General features: G+C 47.3%; 1 protein-coding gene across 1 annotated transcript in view; it reads right to left on the bottom strand.

Moving 5' to 3' along the window:
* PSMA5 (proteasome 20S subunit alpha 5) overlaps positions 1–23,678 on the bottom strand; it is a 108,690-nt gene that overhangs the window by 46,134 nt on the left and 38,878 nt on the right. The window contains exons 4-5 of the mRNA XM_069633005.1: positions 9,727–9,794; positions 7,097–7,204 (exon numbers count right to left, since the gene is read on the bottom strand). Of these exons, the coding sequence (XP_069489106.1) occupies positions 7,097–7,204; positions 9,727–9,794 (176 nt within the window). The remainder of the gene's footprint in view (positions 1–7,096; positions 7,205–9,726; positions 9,795–23,678) is intronic.

Genomic DNA, 23,678 nt, shown 5'->3' with positions numbered 1-23,678 from the left:
CTACCACTGCGGTGGAGGGAGTTGGTCAATCGCCCGAGCCTGACGAGGAGGTGGCGATGCCTGAAGTGTTCGACCCCAACGACCATCCTGAACTAAAAGACTTGTTAGTTGAAGGAGGTCCTGATAGGGACGACTTCAGTAAGGGCCAACGTGAGTGCCCATCTCTGGAAGGCCTAAGGAGACAGGCCTGCTCCCAGCTTGAGGGTGAACCTCCTGGGTTGCAAAGGATTTACCAGGAAGGTGGACTCCTTTATAGTGAGCCCACAGAGTCTACAGAAGGAGACCATAGGAGGTTGGTGGTTTCCCTTGCTGTTAGGCCCTTCCTCCTGCAGTTGGCGCATGTCGTTCACCTTGCTGGTCACCTTGGTATGAGGAGGACCAAGCAAAGGTTATCCATGCACTTCTACTGGCCCAAGATGGGGGAGCAAGTAGAAAGTCACTGCAGGAGTTGTGCCGCCTGCCAGTTGTCTGGTAAGGTTGGCGCGACAATCCAAGCTCCGTTGGTACCGCTCCCAGTTGTGGGGGTACCATTTGAAAGGGTAGGGATCGACATGGTTGGTCCCCTTGACCCGCAAACATCCTCAGGCAATAGGTTTATCCTGGTGCTGGTCGACCATGCAACCCGGTATCCTGAGGCCGTCCCATTTACAACTGTAACTGCCAAGCCAGTTGCAGAAGCTTTACTCGGCATGTTCACTAGGGTTGGCTTCCCTAAAGAAGTTGTGTCGGATCATGGCAGCAACTTTATGTCGAAGTATAGGCAGGCTATGTGGAAAGAATGTGGGGTCACCTACAGGTTCTCTTCTGCATACCGCCCCCAGACCGATGGTCTGGGGGGGCGTTTCAACAGGACGTTAACGAGCATGATTGGGGCTCTGGAGGAGCCTCAGAGAAGAGAATGGGATCTTCTTGTTTCATGCTTACTGTTTGCCTACCGAGAGGTACCACAGGAGGGTGTTGGCTTCAGCCCCTTCGAACTTCTGTTCGGTCATCCCGTACGGGGACCCTTAGCCATTGTCAAGGAGGGATGGGAGATGCCCACTCCCCCTGTTACTACCAATGTAGTTGATTATGTGCTAGGGCTCAGAAAACGGATGGTACTTCTGATGGGCTTGGCTAGTGCTAAATTGAAGGCAGGGCAAGCGCTGGTGAAACATTGGTACGACCAGAAAGCTTCCCTCATCAACTTTACACATGGCCAGCAAGTCCTGATCGTGAATCCCATAAGGCCTCGAGCTTTACAGGACAAATGGTCAGGCCCTTACCCAGTGGTGGAGCCCCTGGGTGAGGTTAGCTATTCAGTGGACCTTGGAAGGCCTGGACAGGCTCTAAAAGTGTTTCACGTGAATAGGCTGAAGGCTTTCGTCCCAAGCGGCGAAATCGCAGCACTGCTATTGGCTTCAGACGTTGAGGAAGAGGAGTCTGAACCTCTCCCTGACCTGTTCCAAAGCAGTCCTTCAGAAAGCTCTTTTGAGGGTGTCCGAGTGGCCCCTCACCAAAATGGACAAGGCTCAGTGGTTTGCCTTGGACATGAAGTAGGTGGAGGGAGGAGACAGCCTCTATCCAGTAAGGTACCAGCGGTACAAGACTGGCCTACCCCCACTACGCAAACCCAAGTGAGAGCCTTCTTAGGACTCACAGGTTATTACCGCAATTTTGTGGCAGACTATGGCACCATAGCTGCTCCTCTGACTGCCCTCACAACTCCGAAGAAACCCAAGAAGGTAACTTGGACTGACGAGTGTGAGAAGGCCTTCAATGGCTTGAAAGACTCCTTGTGCCAGGCCCCTGTGCTCAGGGCCCCTGATTATCAAAGACCTTTTATCGTGCAGACGGATGCCTCTGACACTGGGATAGGAGCTGTACTATCACAAGTAGATGAGAAGGGTAAGGAACACCCTATCGGTTTTATTAGTCGCCAGCTTAAGGACAGAGAGCTCAGATGGTCCACGGTAGAGAAAGAATGTTTCTCTGTTGTGTGGGCCCTAAGGAAGCTGCGGCCCTACCTCTATGGGACCCACTTCACTGTGCAGACTGACCATAAGCCGTTAAAGTGGCTAATGAACATGAAGGGGGAGAATCCAAAGTTGCTTAGGTGGTCCATAAGTCTACAAGGCTTCGACTTCACTATTGAGCATAGGCCAGGTGTCCAACATAGCAATGCTGATGGGTTGTCCAGAATGTTTTACCGACCTGAACAAGAGACTCATCCAGGGGTGGATTAGTTCCCCCTGTCCATAGTCTGGGAGGGGCGAGTGTTAGGAAAGATTTCGTTATTGTAGGGAACTTTCCTTCCATGTGGCAACCCCTAAACTTTTTGCTATTGTTTTCAACCTGTTTTCTTGACTTTGCCAGAGAAGTGCAGCCTTCTGCCGTACTCCTCTGGGCTTTCGCTCCTTTCTTACGGGGAAACTGACATGCCCTTAAGACAGTCAGTACCGGGGAACGCTGTTTCCCGTAGTTTCTTTTATCGTGTCGCCATTTTTGTGCAACACGACACAAGAGGGCACTGTAAGCTAAGTTACAGCTCTCTTGGGTCTCTAGCCTTCTACAGACCCTAGACACTCTTGTAGGATGGTTTTTGGATCGGTGCAAGTCATTCAGGGACTGGGCTGGTGGCAGCGATCATTTGGTTTATTTTGAGCTCCTTTTGCCGTTCTGAGCACCTTTTTGCCGCGAACACAAAAGGGTGGCCCGGCTACCCAAAATGGCCGGACCACGAGGCTCCTTTGTCTCGTCCACTGTCCGTCTTGCTCCCTTTACCTTCCCCCGGGTCAGGCGACCCGGGGCCTTCCTTATTTGGGCATGTAGTTTCCCGCGAAACACGGTTGCTTTCGCGGGCTTCTACATGTCGTTTGAGTGCCCCCAGGATGTGGGCTGGGCTGTCTGGTCCCAATACACATCCTGGGTGCCAGAGAGTCTAGGGTGGTGTGAATGCCTGGGACCACTGTGGTCCGTGATTGGTCCACGTATGGTATGTGTGTTGATGAGCGGATCTCCCATTGGCTCCCCTCCGTTTTGGCGCGAAGGGAACCGTGGATAAGAGGGAGCTGGAAACACCACTGCCATGTCGATCTCCTGAGTTCTTACGAACCCAGGGATACAGGAGCCAAGTATCCTGCGAACACGAGGCTGGACCGAGGAATCGCTGGTGACCCCCTGAAGAACTTCTGCTCCTCATTGCTGTCGTCCGGTGAAGCCCTTTCCACCTAAGATCGAACAAGAAGGCCTGTACTGGCGCTTCGACCTATTGGAATAGCAGGACCAGCTATTCCCGGCACCTTCATCAACTCCTGCCGTAAGCCTTCGGAAGTGTCTCTGGGCCATCCAGTTGACTGACCAGCTTACTAAGGAGTCCTGCTCTGTAACCGCCGACAGGTTGGGTGGTATTCTGAGTCCGGGGCACGCTCACACGCTTCGTTTGCTTAGCAGTCCTAAGCTAGAGGTGAGCGGTGCTCGTTTGGCTTGAATACGCCCGGCCGTTCCGTTGCCCTGCTGTGGCGACAAAACTGTGCTTGTTTCTTCGATCGGGACGTCTTTTTACTCTGCACGACGACGAGACGTTCCCTGCTCTCCAGAACCTGCCAGAAGCTGCATCTATCGAGGAGAAGCTCGGGCCTGCTTGCTTCGGGGACCGGTGAGTAGATTAGCTAGGATCTGGTCGCCCTCCTGCAGTGCCCTTTGCTTTTCCCCGCTGTGAATACAGCACCCCTTGTCCGTACTCGCGCCCTGCTTCTGCCTCACAGTGGAGGCTGCGCTAGAGTCGCGGACCGTGTTCTCCTTCATTAGAGCTCCCTACAGAGCTGTTCAACGTCCTCCGAAGAGCTTCACCTTCTGCCCATTGGCACCGGCGTGTGCAGGTACTTTTGAGCGCTAGGCTCCACTCTTCGTAGGGATTGGACTACCATCCAGTTAGGGGCCTCAGAAGGCGGACATATCACTCGCATTGGTTCGCACTGCCCGTTTTCCTTCCCCTGCAGGTGGATAACATATTTCGTGCTGCTAATGCTGTGAAACTGTGTATTCTGTATATATATTGGGTGGATAGTGTATGTGTTGGTTTAATATCGTTGTATATTGCTGCTTTTACTGTGGTTATTAGTTTCAAGGCCTTATAATAAATGTGTATCTATTTTTGATATAAACAACTGTTTGGAGTAGTTTGTAAGCGCTCTTGCTTTGTGTGCTCACTGCGGGCTTTCAGTCACCCTCACCCCTCTTGAGACCTAGTCTTGACCGCCGCGATCGCTACCTTGATTGGTCTGGCTTGTCCAGAGGTTACCCTGTTCCAAGTAATTAGGTTGGCCTTCTGAACTTCTGCGCCACCAGGACAGAGTTCAGAAATCCGTCTTAACAGTTACCTTACTGGTTTTAAATTGAACACGATTATTGCTGGGATAAAAGACTGCATAACTGCATAACTGTTTTTCAAAGTATGTTCTGATCGAACTATAACTTTTCCGTCCTTCGAATTCAATATTGCAATGATCACGAATAAGTGTCATTACTGACCTCAAATGACGTCACTCAATGTGCTGCAATATGTAGGTCATATGAAAAGTTACTCATCTGCTTTATTGCCCTTGTTAAACTTGTATCCTAACTCTGGGATTAATATTACAAATAGTTTCCGCTTTTTAAAGATTGTCTAAATCTGGGTGTATGTATAAATAAATATTTATACCATAACTTTAATTAAGTGTCCAAGTGCTTACTTGGATACCTGTATTTACTGATTACATTGTACAGCTCTACAGCTCACATTACCCCTCTTAAAATAAGCCTAGCTGCTCAGTCACACTACCAACCTGTGTAGTACAGGGCTACATTAAAAGGTGGGTTACCGAATACCAAGAAATAAGTCTTGTAAAGTCCCACACCAGTTGGCCTGTACACATTCCTACCCAACACTGGTGGCAGGTGGTGGGATTGGTGTAGAGTGGATGGCAGTGACTATTGGCTTTACTTGTGCCCAAATAAACCATCCACAAGGCTAGCTCCACCAAAAAGTAAACTTGAACAGAAAAATACCAGAAATGCATAACTTTAATGAACAGCCCCTTACTGCACTTACAATGGAACCATTGAAAGATGTATGTAGAACAAGGGGACTGAGTTTAAAGGAAAGAAAACATGAGTGGATTACAAAGTTTTTAAATCACCAAAATCCGGAAAGTAGGCCCATAACCCCTACACCCAACATAGATAGAGGAAATTGATGAGAATGATGGTTCAGAGCTTAGCTCAAATCTGCCAAATGGGTCAGAAGGTGAGGAGGATCCTCAAGGGGTGAGCAACTCCCCTCCACAGCCTTCTCCTGTACCTTAACAGACTACTATCGCAACTCCTGTGGGTCACAATGTAAGCCCAGAATATATCTCACTTGAAAGAATGAGACTGGAACTAGAATTCAAGACACTTGCAGTACAGTCCGAGGACAAAGACAAGGAGAGAAGGCTCAGAGAAAAGGAAATGCAGCACGAGTATGATATGAAAAAGATGTCCCTCGATTCTGCTTCCTTAAAGGGTCTTCTCGGTCTACTAGTCCTAAGAGACCTCACTTACCAAAAGAGGCTGTAAGGATGTAGGATCCTAAACTTGATGTGTTGGATTGGTTGAATACTTTTGAATTGACTTCTGGTTTGTAGAATATGTGTGGGAATTATTTAGTTGCATGGATCATGTCTAGGCTCCCCAGAATGGTTGCAATGCTATTATGGAGTTGACCATACAAATTCTTACCTAACACAAGGTATACGCCTCCAACTCCCTCAGGGTCAGTCGCTTCATCAAGCAACGATTTGGTGGTAGATCTCCCAGTCTTCGGCCTCGCTCTGAAACAGCCTCCCCGCCCTCTGAAACTTGAGGAGAACCATCTTCGGTCCCGGAAGCTCCTAAAAACCTTCCTCTCTGCTTCTGCTTTCTCCCCCCTTTCCCCTGCTGAAGTCCTGGCTGACAGTGAGACTGCACGGGTTACCTAGCCACCCATCTGAACTCGGGCCCTAGCCCTGCCAGTTGCACGCTTGCGCTGCCTCCCTGGCAACCCTGCCCCGGGGGACTGTTTTCTGTATCCCTACAGTCCCCAAACCAGCACTTATGTCTGCACTTGCCACCAGCTGGCCTTTCTTTATTTTATGTGATTATTTATTATCCCATGTACTGCACCCCCCCCCCGCACTTTTCTTCCCCCCCTTCCCTTGAACTTGCGCGATCTGAATGACACCGGGCCTAGTAAGATCGCTGTCTGTCTTCCCTCTGTGCCCCCTCGTTTGCCTCGTTGCGCCTTGAAACACTTGTGTATAGGCGCGTTACAAATGTCATATCATATTCGGGTGACCACCACCTCTCCCGAGGACATGAGGAGGACCAAGATGGCCTTCCATTTTAGGCAGCTGAAGGAGCGAGTCAAAAAAGATCACATCTGGAGAAAATGGTTCCTCACAATGGAGGCCATTTTGCAGACCAAAAAGCTGCTACAAACCTAGACCCATGCCTACCAGGGCGGAAATGTCCACTTTAGGGCATCTTTGGGATACTTGTGTCTTAAAAGTCTTCAGGCCCCTTAAGGTAAAGCACAAACGTACAGAGCAACTCTCCAGTAAGAGGCTTTACAAAATGGAGTTGTAAGCCAAAGAAACAAGCAAAAAACAGAGGGGCCCCTCAAAGCTTCGAAAAAGGACACCAAAATAGAGTTCTTCCCCAACAAAATTGTTCGAGAACAGGCGGGGGAAAGAACATCATGGAGGGAGAACACCTTTTTGTTGTCACAGGTAGTTGCCACAGCACATCTCCATAAAATGAGCAGGTAGGAGTTTTGGTGAGGCAAAGGAAGCTGTGGTGATTGGGCCTGCAATGTAGCAGTATATATATATCTATATTTTGCCCAGTCATTACCAACATCTCGTACCCCACAGGTGGGCACCTGCATCTGTAGAAGACTATTCTATAAGAGTTGTATAGAAAATGCAGATGGCCCATCCATCCATGGAAGTACTTTTCTCCCACTGGTCAATTTATGAGTAGGGGGCTGGCCAAGGATTGGGTGTTGGGTGGGAAATCTTGTTCTCAATGATTGGAAACCAACTGAAACACTCACCATGGCTCCAGGGTCTGCATCTTCCTCCCCGAATTGGAGGGCTAGATTGGAGACTGCCTGCGTCACACTCTCCACTGTCATTGTCTCGTTGTAGGTGAACCAGTGATTCTACAAAGAGAAAACACATCAATACTGCGGCCAGAGAAACGCCCTGCAATCATTTTACGCTAGCAGGCGTGAAGCCCCCCCCCCCCCCAGGCAAGCTCCACACATCCCTTGTTCCAAGATACAGATCTTAAAAATCCAAAGAACTGCCACCCTCCAAGACAAACAAAACATGGTCTGAGTACTTGAATTAGACAAACAGACCTTGTCTACTCAACAAGAACAAAGAATCAGAAACCCACACTCTGCTATTAATTCACTGCTCCAAGGCACACATCTCACCCATGCGGTTCACTATGCATTGCTCAGAAACTCACTTTCAACATGCTTTGCTCTGCGGGACACATATGGTCCTTAGGGCAGGCTTTCTCTGGCATGCCCTTGGTCATGCTTTGCTGGGGCATACATTTAACCAAGTGTCGCTCTGAACAATACATGACACAAAGTCAAGTTAAGCAATGCTCTCACAAACATCACAGTACCCTCAGTCACGCTTGGATGCGAGACATTACACTCAGCCATGCATTGCTGATACAAAAATGCCATCTACTATGCTTTGCACATAGCTATCAAGCACCCATTCAGCTATGCTTTGCAACAAACAATTCATGCCCTCAGCTGTTCCAATCTCTGACCACTGTGAGTCAGGACTGAAACTTGGAAACCAGCCAGCCATCAGTTTGGTTAAAGACATTTATTGAAAATAAAACGGCTGGGAAAATGCCTGATACTGCACTAAGAGGACTTTCACTACCTAAACAAAAACTAAGGATCTGTACGTGTCAGATGTCACACTCAATACTGTCCCATGTCAAAAGTTCTATTCTGACCCTCATACTATAAAATAAACTCCAAGGTGACAAAGGAAAGGTCTTTAACCTTGGGTGGTTTAGACAAGTGTTCATAAAGAAAGAATAAATGGCTCCAACACAAAAGTTCTCCAGGGATAAAGGTCCTCAGGCAAAGCAGTTTAGCTTTGTAGTTATGTCTCGCTCAGTATCAGTGAAATATTGTTCACACAGTTCCTTTATCTAGTCCTGATATTTCTTCTCAGGGCTTCTTCAGATCTACTACAATCCTTTCCCCAGTCACGATGGTTCTTTTCAGGACCCCTTTGTATCATATATATTTCTTAGGACTCCCTGGAATACTCACCTGCCATGGCTTCTTGTGCGATTGCCTGGTATACTCTTCTGCCAAGGTTTCCTGTATTCGCACACTTGTGATTGCCCGGTATACCCTCCTGCCAGAGCTTCTTGCATTATATGGGTTCTCAACCATCTCCCAGAGTTGCACATATATTTTATGGGGCAATGTGTCAGCTTGGCATATTATCCTGTTTGGGTATCCTCTATGATTGCACAGTGAATGCATTCATATCATTGCAAGGGTTTTGCTTTCAAAGCAATTCCCCCCTTTCACAGTCAATCTTTTCACTTTGCTCTGTTACTTTATTTATATTTGTATACATTCGGGGTGGCCGAGGCCCCGGGTCCCTCGGGGTGGACCTGCCAGCTCTTGTTGGCATTCCTGGATTCTCCCACGGTGAGCCGGCAAAGGTTCACTGTCTAGTTCCTTCTCGCGGCTGCCTTCTCACAGCCCCCACTTGACACGACTGCATTGGTCCGGGCTCTGGTAAATGAAGCACTGCTTGGAGTCTCTCGCCAACTTCTGGTGTTCCAGCCGCGTGTCTTGCTCTTGCAGCAGGTTTTTTTTCCCAATCGGTGAGCCGTCTGACTCCACCACGCTGGTCTTAGCCTTTCGTTTTCAGGGTCATCACCGAGAGGTTCCGCACTCACCCCCCCCAGCAGTAGCAGCGGCTGCAGACTCACCGATTCAGTTCTTTACATTTCCCGAGAACGGGTGTATGCAAGCAACAACTAGAGCGCTCGCTGTGCTTGTGGCATCCTTCACTCTGCATTCCTGAATCCTCTTCCTCGTCCCAGTATTTTGGTAATTCTGGGAAAGGAAGTCAATTTTTGATGATTGGATGGAAGAACTTGGAAAAGCATTTTGAATGGGTTTAATTGGCAAATCAGTCCGGGATGATTTGATAGGTGAACTGATGAAGTTGGCTTCATAAGTTTCTTAAGGCAGACCAGAGTTGGAAGGTTGGCCTACAGATCAGAAGAGAAGGTTTTCCCCTATTCTTGAGAATGAGTAGATGTATAACAATAGGTCATTAGACATGGTAGAGTAATGTCAAGGAAAAATGGGGGACGCCATGAATCATCCGATGAAGCCATGAGCTCTACCCCGACCGTCTCCCCTACCACCCCCTCCCCCATGTGATCCTCCATCATATAGCCACCCCAAGGGTCAGGATCAGGTAGCGACTGCCGTCCCCCGGTCACATGGGAGGAGGTCATCACTGGGAAATCAGTGATGACTCCATCAGATCACACTCCTGGGTCGACAAATCAATATTACTACATGCAATTATTAAAATAAAAAAATATTATGCTCTTCAAATCCCTCACGACTACTAATGCCGCTGTTTGTAGATACAATATGAAAAGGTTTACCTGTGTCTCCACTCTGGCCTTGTCTATTAAAGTTTTAGCGTCTGCAATTAGTCCACTCATGGCACAGCCTGAAAGAGAGGGGATTGTTAGTGACCATGGTCCCACAAGGACAAAAAGACCAAAATGAGGATTGCAATGTGCTCAGCGTGACAGGAAAAGACAACACAAGCATGCCAACGGAAAGGCGAACACCTGGTTAGCCCTGGGATGGTGGAGGTTAAGGAAGATTTTAACCTAAGTGCTAAATCTACCTCACTTGTGTAAGGAAGGCATGGCATCAAACAGTGAAGACAGACGTGACCACAGTTCAAGGGTGTTTATTGTACTTCAATGGGTTGGTAAAACACAATTCTAATCATAAATCTAAAGATGGGAGCAACCTACAACCATCAGAAAATAATAACGCAGTCCTAGAGGAGTCAGTCAAAACAAGAGGGCCTATACCAATAAACCTATTGCCAATCCTTGGTGTGGAATAATGTACGCAGAAGAAAGGCGTTCAAGAAATGATATTTCAGGATAGTTGAGAAGTTGGCCTCCCGGACCCACGTTTTCAGCACGGTGGAAGGAGGGACATGCGGGCTTCGCACACAGTCTAGCTTCTTGGCCACAAGGCAACAATTCAGCACATAAGCATCAAGGCCTTCCACCAAAGTCTCTCTCGCAATGACAGCCTCTTAATGCAGAGGGCCTGATGCAGCAAACAAAACAGAAAATTCCTTTCCTTTGTCAAGGTTTCACTTTCACAAGATAAAGGCTCCCCCAGACCCCTTTTTCCACAATAATCTCAATTTGGTCTCCCTCCTTCAGGCTCAGACCAAGAATCCCTTAGTCAGGGCTCAGATCCCTTTTGATACCATAATCAAAGACCTTCAAATGTGCAATAAGTGTTGCCTAAACCGTTGCAGGACCACTTTGATTCACCTCACACAGTTCACACTTCACATGTATCTTTGGTTTTTGTTTCCTTTCGCCAAGATACCGTATAGAGACCTTCGAGTGAGCACATACACAGTGCCAGTCAACGGGATCGTATCTTTTCTTCTAATGTTCAAATATTCACCAGCAATTTAGCTTCACTGGCATCTTTCACACGCATTTAACAATGTTCCTTCCAGTGCTCACTTTACAATGTTGCTGCTTGCAACCTTGACTTCAACACAGACCCATCTCCCCAACTCACTGGCTGTGTTGTTCTCTGTCGCTTCTTTGTTCTTGGAGCCAAGGACGATAACACAGCATCTGGTGCTCCTCCCTGCCTTGGTCAGTTACACGACAAAACCCTCGATATCTCCAACACACAATGCAGGATTCTTTAGCCTGGTTTTCTGGTCTTCTGTTTTCTGCCTTGAAGGTTTCTGGAAAGTAACAGCTTCCTGTCAACGAGGTCAAGCGTGTTGCCCCTCTCACAAACCTCTTGTGCCAGGCCGTCTTTCTCCTATCGTTCAACTGCCAACTCGAAACTGCTGCACCTTTGTGTGTTTTGCCTCGCTCATAGTGGGCTCTGCCTTTTATCCATGTGGGAAAGTGTAATGTTTGTCAGGTGTGAGTGATTGTCGATAATTGCCCAACCTCACTGTAACATATTATTGGTGTTAGGTAAGAATTGATGCAGTCACACTATGTGAGACAACACAACACTTATCTGCTTGGTATTAGGTAACCCACCTTTGGTATAGGTCTGTACTACACAAGTTGGTAGTGTGACCAACAGCCAGGCTTATCTCAAGAGGGGTAAATGTGAGCTGCAGCAATGAAACTCGCAAATCCAACTAGCCAAGTAACACTTATACTCAAGGTTTCAGTTATAAATAGTTATTTAACTTAATTTTTTAAATAAGCGTTCTTTAAAAAGGGCAAGGTATGTAACAATCAGATGTATTTTAAAATACTTCTCCAGAATCAGTACAAGTTTAGTGGATACTTTTTAGAGACTCTTACTTCCTACACCCTTCATTCTCAAGGACATTAATGGCATTTATATATCACTAGTTCTACTTTGCGGCTTCTGAGGTTGAACAAAGGAAAGGTTAAAGGAAGAAGGTTAAACAGGTTCTCGGGGCATGTGCTTTCTTCCAATGAACTCTAGATAAAAAATGTCCCAGCAACAACAGTCTAAAAACAGTTAACACCTATGAGGGACAGAAATATCAAAGTCAATGGACTAGAAGAGTCTTCAAGGATCTAGGAAGCCAAAGTCAATTGGAGCAGAGTCTATGGAGCTGAGGCACTTGCCTTGCACAAAGTTAGGGATTTTGTAGAAATCACTTGTAGGGGCACAAGCTGTTACACTTGTGAAAAGCAGAGTTAGGATGTACTCTAGGGTAAGCCAATGCAAGTCTCAACTGAGAAAAGCACAGCTCAAAGACAGTGAGGTAAGCACCCCAAGTCTAAACAGTACCTCTGGTTTGAAGAGGGGTCCAGCTGGATTCTGTCCTGTTGCAGTGATGCAGATCCTGGGTTCCTGAGCCTCAGTCGTGGGGACAAGAGGGAGGACATCTGGAGGAATCCTGCAGCAGCAATTTTGAGGTCGTCGGCATCGTCGGATCAGCGGCACTTTGCGGTTTCAGCGTGTGGTAGCACCATCTCAGATACCGGTTGGGCTTTCTTCACTCCTTGAGTCCTGCACTCTGGTGAGGAGACTCAAGCTCTGGTCGTCTTGCTTCTGGCCGGATTGCAGACGTTGCACTCGACTATGGATTTCTTGACCCCTGGCACTCGGTTCTTGCAGCAGCGAAGAAGTACAGCCAATCAGGGAAGATGGCCCAGTGGAGTGTTTCTTGGGATTAGTTGGTCCCACTAACCGAAGGGAACAAGTCGTCCCTTGCGGAGCTTCTCTTGTTGATCAGAAAAAGGAGTTTCAGCACAGCAGCAGGGCTTCAGTGGGAAGTTCAACGGTCCAGGAAGATACAGCAAGCTTCATTCACAGTTTCTTCGTCGGGTGTTCTTCCCAGTGGTCTACACTGCCTTTAGTCCCAAAACCCTCACCTTTTAATCAGGTTTCTCCCATTCATGCACAGCCTAGGCTGTCACTCAACCAGCAGCCAATCAGGACTGGTTTCATTCAGGCACTCCTAGAGACAAAGGACAGGGGAGTTTCGGGAACCTCCCTCACATCCTGTCCTTCCAGACACACTGGAACCAGGGGCGGGTTCAGGGCTGAAGCCCACCAAAGGCAAAACGAACAAAGGGCGCAAACCTGGCTTAACGCGCAGAGTAAAACCTAAGAAAGGCCTCACACTCAGAAAATGGCGAAAAAAGAAGACCAAGGCCATTTTGACAATATGGTCACCCATGAGTGCTATACTGCAGGCGACGATTCAGCCTGCAGTAGAAAAGAACAATGGCAGGATCATTAAGCCACTGCCACCGGCCATTTAAAGTTGGGAGGGTAACGACTAAATTTTACATGAGAATGTAGGATAAGAGGCTACTAGGCAGCACTCCACATAAGATGGTGTGTGCTGGACCTACAAAGAGAAAAGGTAAAGTCAATTTCGCTTTACTATTCTTGGGAATAAGTAGTTCACCGAAGAAAGGGTATTTAAACCTTATGAGAAATCTAGAGGATTTTTCTGTGACATTGCACTGAAGGTGCTGTGCATCACCATCCAAAAAGTAGATGCCTACGGAGTTTGTCAGACTCCAAAAACAAAGGAAACGGATAATCCAAATCAGATCAAAAATATACGAGAAAAAGGGCTCACATTCTCCGGGTTTAAAATTAAAAAGCCCTAAAGTCCAGCAAAAGAGCTGGGGTCTCTAAGGTGGGAGGAATTCATCAATAAAAATGAAAATTCTCCCTAACAATTGGGACCTGTCATGTACACAGCTGGGCTGCGAGTCCGTTTTCTCCCAGAGCGGGCTTCCGTGAGAAACTGTTTGCGCAGGAAAAGGGGGCGAGGGGGTTGAGTTTCTAAATAGCCCATCGGCTAGGATGGGATAAAGGTGTTGCAGGGAAGAGATACCGCGTCTCACCATCTGGTGTCCCACTCCCAGAGGACCTCTTACCCAGGTGATCCTCCCACACTGGTCCACCCCCAGGAACTGGATCCAAAAGTGATGACAGTGTCCTGACCACCTGGATGACAAGTCCCCAGGACTAGCGGGTGAGACACCTTCTGGTTTCTCAAGAAGCCCAGAACCTTTTGCTTTACTGGTGGATTGTTTTTCCCCTATACCTTAGTGAGTGGGAACCTTTTCCACACTTAGACTCTTTTGCTCTTTTTTTTGGGCGTCAAGACTCTCCAGAGTGTCCTTTCAATTTTATCCTCCGACAACTTTCAGTATATACCTTTTTATTGTTGCTGGGTTGCCCTTTGGGCACCCCTTTTACTTTCTCTGGCTAACCTTGCGAGAGCTACAGTTCCCAAAGGTAGAAATTATTTTTGGATCCCTTTTACAGTTTGTTAGGTGAAAACCTGCACACCCCCACCTTATGTGGAGTGCTGGGGATAAACAATGCATCCTTTTTCTCACCAACACTAACAATTCTGTTACAGGGGCAAGCTTATCTTTAATTAATGGCTGGTGGCAGTGAACCTTTTTCCAAATTCGGTGAACCTTGACCACGGGCTGTTTTCACAGCTGTGGTAAAGGCACCCAAGGGTGCCCATTTTACCAAAATGGCCCCAGTCTTCTTTTTTTTGCCATTTTAGTGTTCCTTGTCCTTTCTTGTTCCTTCCCCTGACCTCCTTGGCGGGGAAATCTGTATGTGATTTCCATCTTTGGTTTGAGACCTCGGTCAAGCACGCCCATGCTGCAGTGTGTCTTTAAAGGCAGGAAGCGAGGGAGGATTCCAAAACTCAGCAGCGTTTTGTCATCCAGCCTGACTGAGAGAAAACAGTTCAAACTGGGAGGCTGGCTGCCTGAAAGGATTGCCAATCCCCCCCCCCCCATCCCCAAGTTTGAATGTTGCAAGTGTTTGATTGGCTGGGTTCCTGTATTAAAAGTCTGATCCTGGAAGCTGAAGAGGTAGTCGACCACTGAACCTGAATCCGAAGAGTACGATGAAGAAAAACACGGCCGAGATGATTTCCAGTGACCAGAGAGCTTGCTGTATAACATTAGCCTGCTGTTACCCTTCCTTCCAAGCGATCTGGTGACTCTGAAAACAACGACCCAGACCCAGCGCCTGGTGAGATCCACTGGACTCAAGACAAGCATTTTGAGCCATCCCACGCTGTGCTGAGACCATGCAAGGTTGCAATACCACAATACCCTGGGACCTCGAGCCATCGTTGCGGTGCATGGTCTTCTTAATCTAACTTAAACTTGTAGGGCATCCTGCTGGACCTCCAGAGGCGCATTTCCAGCCCGTGAAGTCCCCCTCACCAGAGTGCTGGACCAGGGCGCCAAAACGAGAGAGACACATCCAGCCGCGAAGAAACTTGCCTGGAGCCTTCCCAGTTGATCCCTGCTACAGAAGCCCTTCCAGTGTCTTGTCTTCAGGATTCATGAGAAGGAATTCAGCTGCCAGGTTTTGGGCTGCAGATCCTGAAGTCTCCCCCACTGCAACATCTTCCTCTGTGCTGAGTAAACCATGCAAATAACCTCCTGACTAGGGCCTTCCTGGGGATCCCTGCTGCAAAAGCCCTTCCAGTGTCCTGTCTTCAATCTTCATGATAAAAGGAATTCAACAGCTGAGTTCTTGGCTGCAGATCCTGAAGTCTTCTTGCTACAACTCTTTTTCCGTGCTAAGGTACTGTGTTGGCTGGGGTATTTACTTACCTTAAGCCGGTGTGATTTCGGTAAAAGCTTTGGGGTGTTCCTGGGAGCCCTCATCCAGTTCACCCAGGCCCACTGCTGGAATCCTCCTAGAGGGTCTTCTCAGAAGCCCCTGGACCCTCAATTAACTCTAAAGTGAAATACTTTTTAATGTATTGTTTGCTTGTTAGGCGCTTACACAGTAAGAAAATACTGTTTCAAAAGCGACCACGGGGAGGGAGCAAATTTGTGAAATACATTAAAAACACAATATTTAAGAGCAGGGGGGAAGGGGGGGGGGGGGGGTTAGAAGGGACGAACCTACTATGTATTTAGAACTTGCAAGTACAGCTAGGAAGGAGGGAGTCAGGGGGGGTGGGGGGGGGTCGGGAGTGCTAGGAAGTCGTGCTCATGGGTGAGCCACAGATGAAGTGCTAGGAATGTTGAATTGTGCGTGAGGTCAGGGCCCCTAGGATGCGTAATGGCTCAGGACACCAATTGCAGCAACGGTGGGATTAGCAGAGGAGAGAAGAAGGGAAGGAGGAGGAAAATCTTAAGGAGCTTCCGGAATTTGAGAAGATCCTGCTCACGGCGCAGAGGGAGGGGAGGCTATTCCATAGGAGGGAGCCCGCTGAGGAAAGTGAACGATCATCTAGTTAACAAAACGCTTAACACACAGTTGGTGCCAGAGGAACGTAGTGGTCTGGAGAGTGAGTATTTAGTCAGATTAAGTTGAAGATGGTGTGGTCCCTGGGCCCAGACAGCCTTGTGGATGATGCAGAGGGATTTTAATTTAATCAGTGCAGCAACCGGGATCCAGTGAAGACTTTTTAGTACAGGAGAGATGCCGTCTCTGGGTTTAAGGCCAAGGATAAGTCTTGCTGCCCTATTCTGGATTAGCTGGAGGGGTTGCTGAGTAGAAGGTATATTCAGGAGAAGGATATTGAAATAGTCAAGCCTAGAGAGAACCAGGGCTTGGGTCACATTGAGCCTCTGAGGGGGAAGTGAGAAAAGGTTAAGTTCCTTTGAGAAGGAAGAGCTGAAAGTGGGACTTCTTGGCAATGTCATGCGTGTGGGGGAGGAAGAAGAGTCGTCTAAGAGGACTCCAAGGTTTCTGGCTTCAGTTGAAGGCGCAGGAGTAGTGCCCAAGGAGGAAGGCCAGAGTGAGGGGAAGAAGGAGGGAGCAGGGGTCTCGATGGGAAGGGTCTAAGTTTTGCAGGCGTTAAGGCAGATTGTTGGAGGCGCACCAGGACTGGATGGCAGATAGGCACTCAGGTATGATGGAGGGTGCAAGAGGTTCAGCAGGGAGTTTGAAAAAGAGCTCTGTCTTCTGCGGAACCCTGGAAGTTGGAAGAGAAGGAGGCGATGAGGCGTGCAAGGAGAGTAAGGTAGATATTAAAGAGCCACACAGAGGATAGATCCCTGGGGGACACCACAGGTGGAGAGGAGAAGGTGCCCAGGATGATTTGGGAAGACCGCTAGTGAGGAAAGAGGTCAGCCAGTCCAGTGCCCCTCCTGAGATACCAAGGGTATCGTGGAGCCTTTGTATGAGGATGGAATGGTTGGCTGTGTCAATGGCAAAGGAGAGATTGAGAAGGATAGGCCAGCTGGGGAGTTGAGAGTCCAGAGATGAGAGCAGTTCTTCTCGGTTGTTCAGAAGAGCAGTCTGTGCCTCTGGATGCTCGGAATCCAGATTGATGGTCGTGGAGACCACAAAACAAGTTCAATGTGTGAGTTGAGTTGGGGCAAGGCCAGCTTCTCAAGCAGCTTCCCCAGGAAGGGGGTGATGGAAATAGGGTGGTAAGCTGGCAGGGCAAATAGGGTCTAAGGATGTTTTTTTCCCAGGAGTGGGCGCACAAGGGAGGGCTTGACAGGGGAGGGGAAAGATCATGTAGCAAAGGAGTGATTGCAGTTTGACCAGTGTTCCTTAGAAACGCAGACGTTTGCTACTTCTGAGCCTATCCGGAAATGCCCGTTTGAACTAGTGCCCCCCTTCTGCCACTGAGAATACTCAATGCTCCAAGAATAAGGGAAAGACTTTCCGAGGATTGGGCCTGTGCCTAGAAAAGAGAACAAGTGTTTTAAAGCATACTTACTTGTAGATTAGTTGGTTGGCAACTAACTCTGAGAGTGAACAGTTACAAAGGTTCTTGCTTACCTTGAATGTGTGTGGTGCCGTTCTGAAATGTATGTAAGGTAATTTTTCTCACCTGTGAATTGGTTGTGCCTCTTCCCCAAAAGTAATGCTATTGGTTTCACTTTATTATTCCCGTTAAGATATACATGTATAAGTCCGACCAATCAGGTCTTGCTTCCCGTGACTTGCTGTTAGCTTGTCTAGAATAAGTCTGCCTTAGGTTATACTTAACTTTAAGTTGCTGATAGCACCTTTAAAAAAGTATATGGGTTTTACTTACATTGGTTTAGCTGTGTGCCATCCTAAAATAAGTTAGAGTTATGTTTTACCTCAGTCTGTGTTCCACTGATCTGAAAAGCAACTGTAATAGTATATTACATTCTTAGGTTGTATCTGCCTAGAATAGCAGTGAGCCATTGTTATGTTAATAGCATTTACAGAGCGCACCTGTACCCGCAGGCATCATGGCGCTAAAATGAACCGCGATAGTGTAAGCCGGAACGAGAGAATCTAAAAAAAGCAGTGTTTTTAATGACCGATGAAAGAGGAGGTTGTCAGCCATCTTTCGGAGATCAAGGGGAAGTTTGTTCCAGGCCTTAGCTGCCACAACAGTGAACACACGCCCACCAATTCGAGTGTGCCTGAACCTGGGGACAACTAAAAAATGAGAGGATTGAGAGCAGAGAGTGCGAGTAGGAGTATAATGAACAAACTTTGCTTGCAAATACTGATGCCATAAAAAACCCGGTGGACCATACACATAGACTTGAACATAATTCTAGCCTCAACGGGCAGCCAATGGAGATGTCAAGTAGTGGGTTCATATGTGTGCCAAAGGAAGGACGAAGGACAGATATTGCTGCAGCATTCTGGAGGAGTAAATTGAGGGGCTGACCCAAGTAGAGTGAATTACAATAATCAATTCCGCTAAGGACCAGGGCAGCCACCACAGGCGCTTGAAAAGCGGTAGGGATAAAAGGAAGAACTTTCCTTAGAGTGCGCAATTTAAAATGACCGATCTTACATACCGCTGCTACCTGGTCCGCCATGGTCAAAGAGGCGGCTATTTTTATGCCCAGGTTTCTCACTGAAGCATCAGGAATATGAAGAAGTGGACCCTCTTCATAACGATTTCTGCCCCCCCCCCCCCTCCTTGGACAGGAGGGGGGCCAGAAATCGTTAGTCCAATACAAATGGGGGAGGCTGTTCCTACCACTAGAACCTCTGTTTTACTGGCATTCAACTTGAGCCAGTTGGAGGACATCCAGCTTCCAAGTTCTTCAAGACAGTTCCTCAAACGGGTAGCAGTGTCAGATTGATCTTAAAAAAAGTGTTCTCTAGGTGTAGCCGACCTTGGTCTGCTGGGACAATCCTAAATTGGTGTAAAGAGTTCTTGCTTAACTTCGTCTGTGTTCCACTGAGCTGAAAAGCAACTAGAATTGTATATTACACCAAAAGTTCTTGCTCACCTAGCATAAGTGTGTGTTATCCTGAAGAATAGTTATATATATTTTTTTTAAACTGTTCATTGAATGAGTTCTACTATTCAGAAAAGTATACTTGCAGGTTTACTATGCGATTTCTTTGCTGAGCGTCACTGCATAACTGACAGGGTCTACTACCCTTGACTTACTGTAAAGTAATCAAAAGTAACAAATGGTTTTTACTCCCCATGAATAGGTGTGTCCTATACGAAGTGTGTATAATAAGGTCCAGGGGTGCAGCAAGACCTACTTTATGGTGATGGGAGAAACCACTTCAGTAACAGGGTGGGGCAAACTTAGAGGCTACGCCCCATTCACTGTACACTCCATCATTCACAAGCGCTCCTGGTCCCGCATTCATCATGCACTCCTACACACACACATCATATAATACATATGTATACTCACTGCACAAATATACATAAGGAGCTAACATGCAACAATAATTCCCTCACCTATCCTGTCTGCTCTACTGAAAGCAAGTGCGCACATCAGCCCCCTCCCTCGGATATGAAAGAGCACATGCATTAGATGTTGACTTGAATCCGTGGGGAGGGGGTTGGCTGACGTGTACATTAGGCAGAGAGGCGAGGGGAGCCTTTAGGTTTAAAGTTTAGCTGTGTTTGTTTGTGCAAGGTGCTTCCCTCACCTCTCCGCTTATCAAAAATGTAAGTGTGCACATCAGCTCCCACCTGGGGTGCACCTAGGCTATAAATTTAGCGGGACTAACGCTTCAAATGTTGGGAGAGGCACCAACTTCAGAGACTGTTGGGGAGGGGCTAACTTACTTATGTTGGGGAATCTAACTTCATTACATACTCTAAGACAAGTCTAATGCAGCATCAATGTTACAAGCAGTTAATTCTCCCCTTCACATCTGAACCACACACTTAAGGACTTGCTGTAAGAATTCGCTTTCTCCTGACCCCTCACCCCCATTCCAATCATTCCCTTTACATGGAAGTACTAATCCCACATAACGATTTCAATTGCCTAAAAAAGTATACATAGGAATACAGGTGCCAACAATGAAATGCTTTAATTGCAAGGTCTTTGTTAACAGCAAAGCCCAGATGCCGTTTAATGTCTGTGTCCTGTTCTTTCCGTCCACGGCTCTATAGGTCAGCCAGGTCGAGTCAACATAGTCCAAAATTTCAGGGGGCCGGGGGGGCTACAGCCTGTTCAGCTCAATGGTGTGCACCACTAATCAGGTCTGACTTCCCTAAAATTACTGTTAGGTATTCTAAAGGTTTATGATTTGGTCCGTGTACCTACAAGCATTGTGGTGTGGGTTTGTCATAAAGTACTTACCCCAAGACTTAACTTACCCTATTTGTATTCATAATAAAGCTTTTTTTAAAAAAAAATAATACTTCTGAGTGTAAGTGTTTCTATTGAATCCTTGGCATAGTACAGGTTCTATGTACTCTCCTACAGCCCTCTCTCCCTCCTAAGATAAGCCTGGTTGCTTGGTCTACGCTACCATATTCTCAGGCGGTACAGCATTATACTAAGAGTGGAGTCTTGTACTGTCCAAGTGGAATGGTTTTCCAACTAACAGTGGAAAAGCCAACAAATACAAATTCACAGTGATTGCATCATGCTCCTGCTGGTTGCACCCACACAATCCATTGCAGCTGCAGCTAAAGCGTAAGGGAACCCCATTGCTAAGGTTTAAATAGGAACATCTAAAGATGTCAAACATGAGATGTTTGTTCGAGACACTTAGAGTATTGTAGGCATTTTGTCCTAGGTCCAAAAGTGACTGAAGCTGACACACTTACTTGGAGGAGTAAAGCAACCGAAGCAGATGGATTAAGTGTGCCCTGGAGTGCAGGCAGAGAGAGATGCACTGAAGGTGGTGTCTTGACCACAAAATACTTGTGGTGGACCAGGAGTCCTCCAAACAAACCAGCCAGCAGAGGACAAATCCCAGAATAGGTAGTACGTTATGGCCATCCTCAACATCAAGAGGGAAAAGAAAGCCCTAAAAGAATAGGAGAGAGAAACTGGACAATACAGAGAAACAACGCTGAACCACAAAATGCTCCGGTGACGTTGCCCCTAGAAATCTCACTCAAAGGGGAGTCCCAGGAAGGGAAACTGATGGTTATGAGATGAATCCTACTCATCTCAGTCAAAGTAAAGAGACTGATACTCCAGGCATAAATTTGTTTTCAAAAATTCATTAGCAGTTTGCTAATTAACAATTATTGATTAGCAAACATTTGATTAGAAATGTTGTACTAATATTGTTATTGTTATCAGAAGTTATTTGTACTCAAGACATAAAATAAGCATCAATGCAGCATTTTTGTATTGCTGAAATAAGATATTGGTTTGACGAGTCAGGTCATGCACATCCTTTAACATTCCAGGCGACCTACCAGTCCAGCAACTTAGTTTACACCTAATTAACTGAAGAGAAATGCGTTCACATCCCTTGGCAAGGGAGGACAAAAAACGTTAATGTGCTTTCTGTACAATGGTGCATGCCACCACAAACCCACTTTGTTTGGCACTCTGCTGCCACCCAGAGGTCAGCCACAAACAGGGAAACTTATTTAACATTTACTTTGCATTAAATGTCAAATACAAGTGTCCAACATCCCCTGCAAATGGTGCTCTCTCTTCATATAATCTAATCGACTAAGCGAGCGGGCAGACAAGTGTCTTCAAAACATAAAAGGTTAGCTCCACGAAGGGACACAAATAAATATCATAAAAGGCCCTGAAAACCGTTTGTCCCGTTCTCTGCGGCAGTTCTCGCCTGCAGGTTTTAATATATAATGCAATCATAATCAGAGCAAAACGAGCTCTGGAGGCAAACTACAGTGTGTGGTACTGCAGCAGATCTGTAGATGTACAGACTGGAAGGAACTATGGATCTCTACTTTGCATAAACATTTAGTTAGCTTTGTGTATTCATTATGATATGATGTGATACGATAATACCCAGGGTTTTCCAAACTCGGACCCGGGGAACAAACCTGTTGTGTTCTGTGTCGTCTTGCCAGATATGATATAGTCAGCTTAATAAAAGTGTCACCTGGTTACTTCTGGTTTTCAATTATTTGAAAAATAAATTCTCGCCTAGCACTCCCACACAGGGACTTGAGAGTGGAGGAGATGATTACTGCTGCACTCTCACTCTCCATTAGCCCCTTTGGACTGGAGGGAACAGAGAACAAAGGGTGGAGAGAGGCCCAAAGGCAAGAAAAGTGGAATGCAGGGTGAGCTGTGCTTTTCTTGAACGTGGTAACTTAAATAGCTAGCATTGCTACACAAGTGTCAATTTAATTAGCAAACCTATGGAATTGCATAGCAAATTCCCAGAGACGCTGCTTATTTTATGCCTTGTACTTGAATCCACCTGTGAGGCATAAACGTGGGCTCATCTTGGACTCCACACATCACAGACATTGCCAAGTCCGTGCAACTTTCAGCTGCATCTTCTCATGGGCATTCTACCTTTCCTCACCTTCCCTCAGAAGCTCAATGTCTCCAGAGCCCTGTTTCTCTCTAGGCTGGACTGCTGCAACAGCCTCTTTCCCAATGTGCCTCTTCCCTCCCTTTGTCCCCTCCAAACAATCCAGAATAGGACAGCAAGACTTATCCTTGGCCCAAAGACCAGGGCCCGCATCTCTCCTGCCACAAAAATCACTCCACTGGCTCCCGGTGACTGCAACAATCAAATTCAAGACCCTCTGCATCATCCACAAAGCCGTCTGGGGCCTGAGACCTCTTTACATCCAGCTTTCCCTCCCTAAATACCTCCTGAACAGAGTCCTTTGGTCCTCTGGGTCCAACTCTCTGCAGGTGAAATGTTTCTCCAAGCAGAGAGTGGGAGGTAGATCCCCTTCTGTGGCCGTCTTCTCCCTCTGGAATGGCCTTCCTTCCCCACTCAGACTTGAGCCAGGTCTTCTAAAGTTCCGGAATTTTCTCAAGACTTTCCTTCTCCCCTTCCTTCCCTTTCACCCTCCCGTTCCAACTCTCCCTCTGCCGCTACAAGTGGGGACTGGTCCCTTCAGAGTCATACAGGGGCCAGACCATCCCCCACCAGTTCCTCCTGCATCCTTTGCCAGCACTTGCCCTCCAGCTCCCTTTCTCCGACTAACCCAACTTAGTACAACCTGCCCACATCATTCATCCTCCCTTTCCCCTCCCCCCCACACCCTGGCACTTACCTTCTTGGCCTCCCTGGCACTTCCCTGCCCCCCTCCCTAGGGGCGCCCCACTCCGGCACTTCACCCCATGCACTTAGCACCTTCTCAAGCATTTGCATGGTAGGATAGTCACAAGACCAATATAACCATTTGTTTTGCTGTTATTCCCCTGTTGCCCGCCCCACCCCCATCTGGTCTTGTGGCGCCTGGAAACACTTGTGCGTAGGCGCATACAAAATGTCCAATACATCAAATCAGGAGGGGGGGGCGGGGATACTTAGACCAAGAGGAGCGAGTGAGGATCATCACAGGATTGATACTTCTCCTCCCAGTCAGAACACGCAAAGCAAGAGAAGAGACGGGAGATCGTCAGAAGACTCATCTTATTCGTCTCAGTCAAGATGAAGAAACGCAAATAGTATAACCTCAAGAAGTGAACAAGAATCACTATGGTACTAT

This window comes from Ambystoma mexicanum, chromosome 13, assembly GCF_040938575.1.
Source record: "Ambystoma mexicanum isolate Mex_15411 chromosome 13, UKY_AmexF1_1, whole genome shotgun sequence".
Lineage (NCBI taxonomy): Eukaryota > Metazoa > Chordata > Amphibia > Caudata > Ambystomatidae > Ambystoma > Ambystoma mexicanum.
Note: the sequence above shows the minus strand (reverse complement) of the source record. Positions and strands in the feature narration are given on the sequence as shown.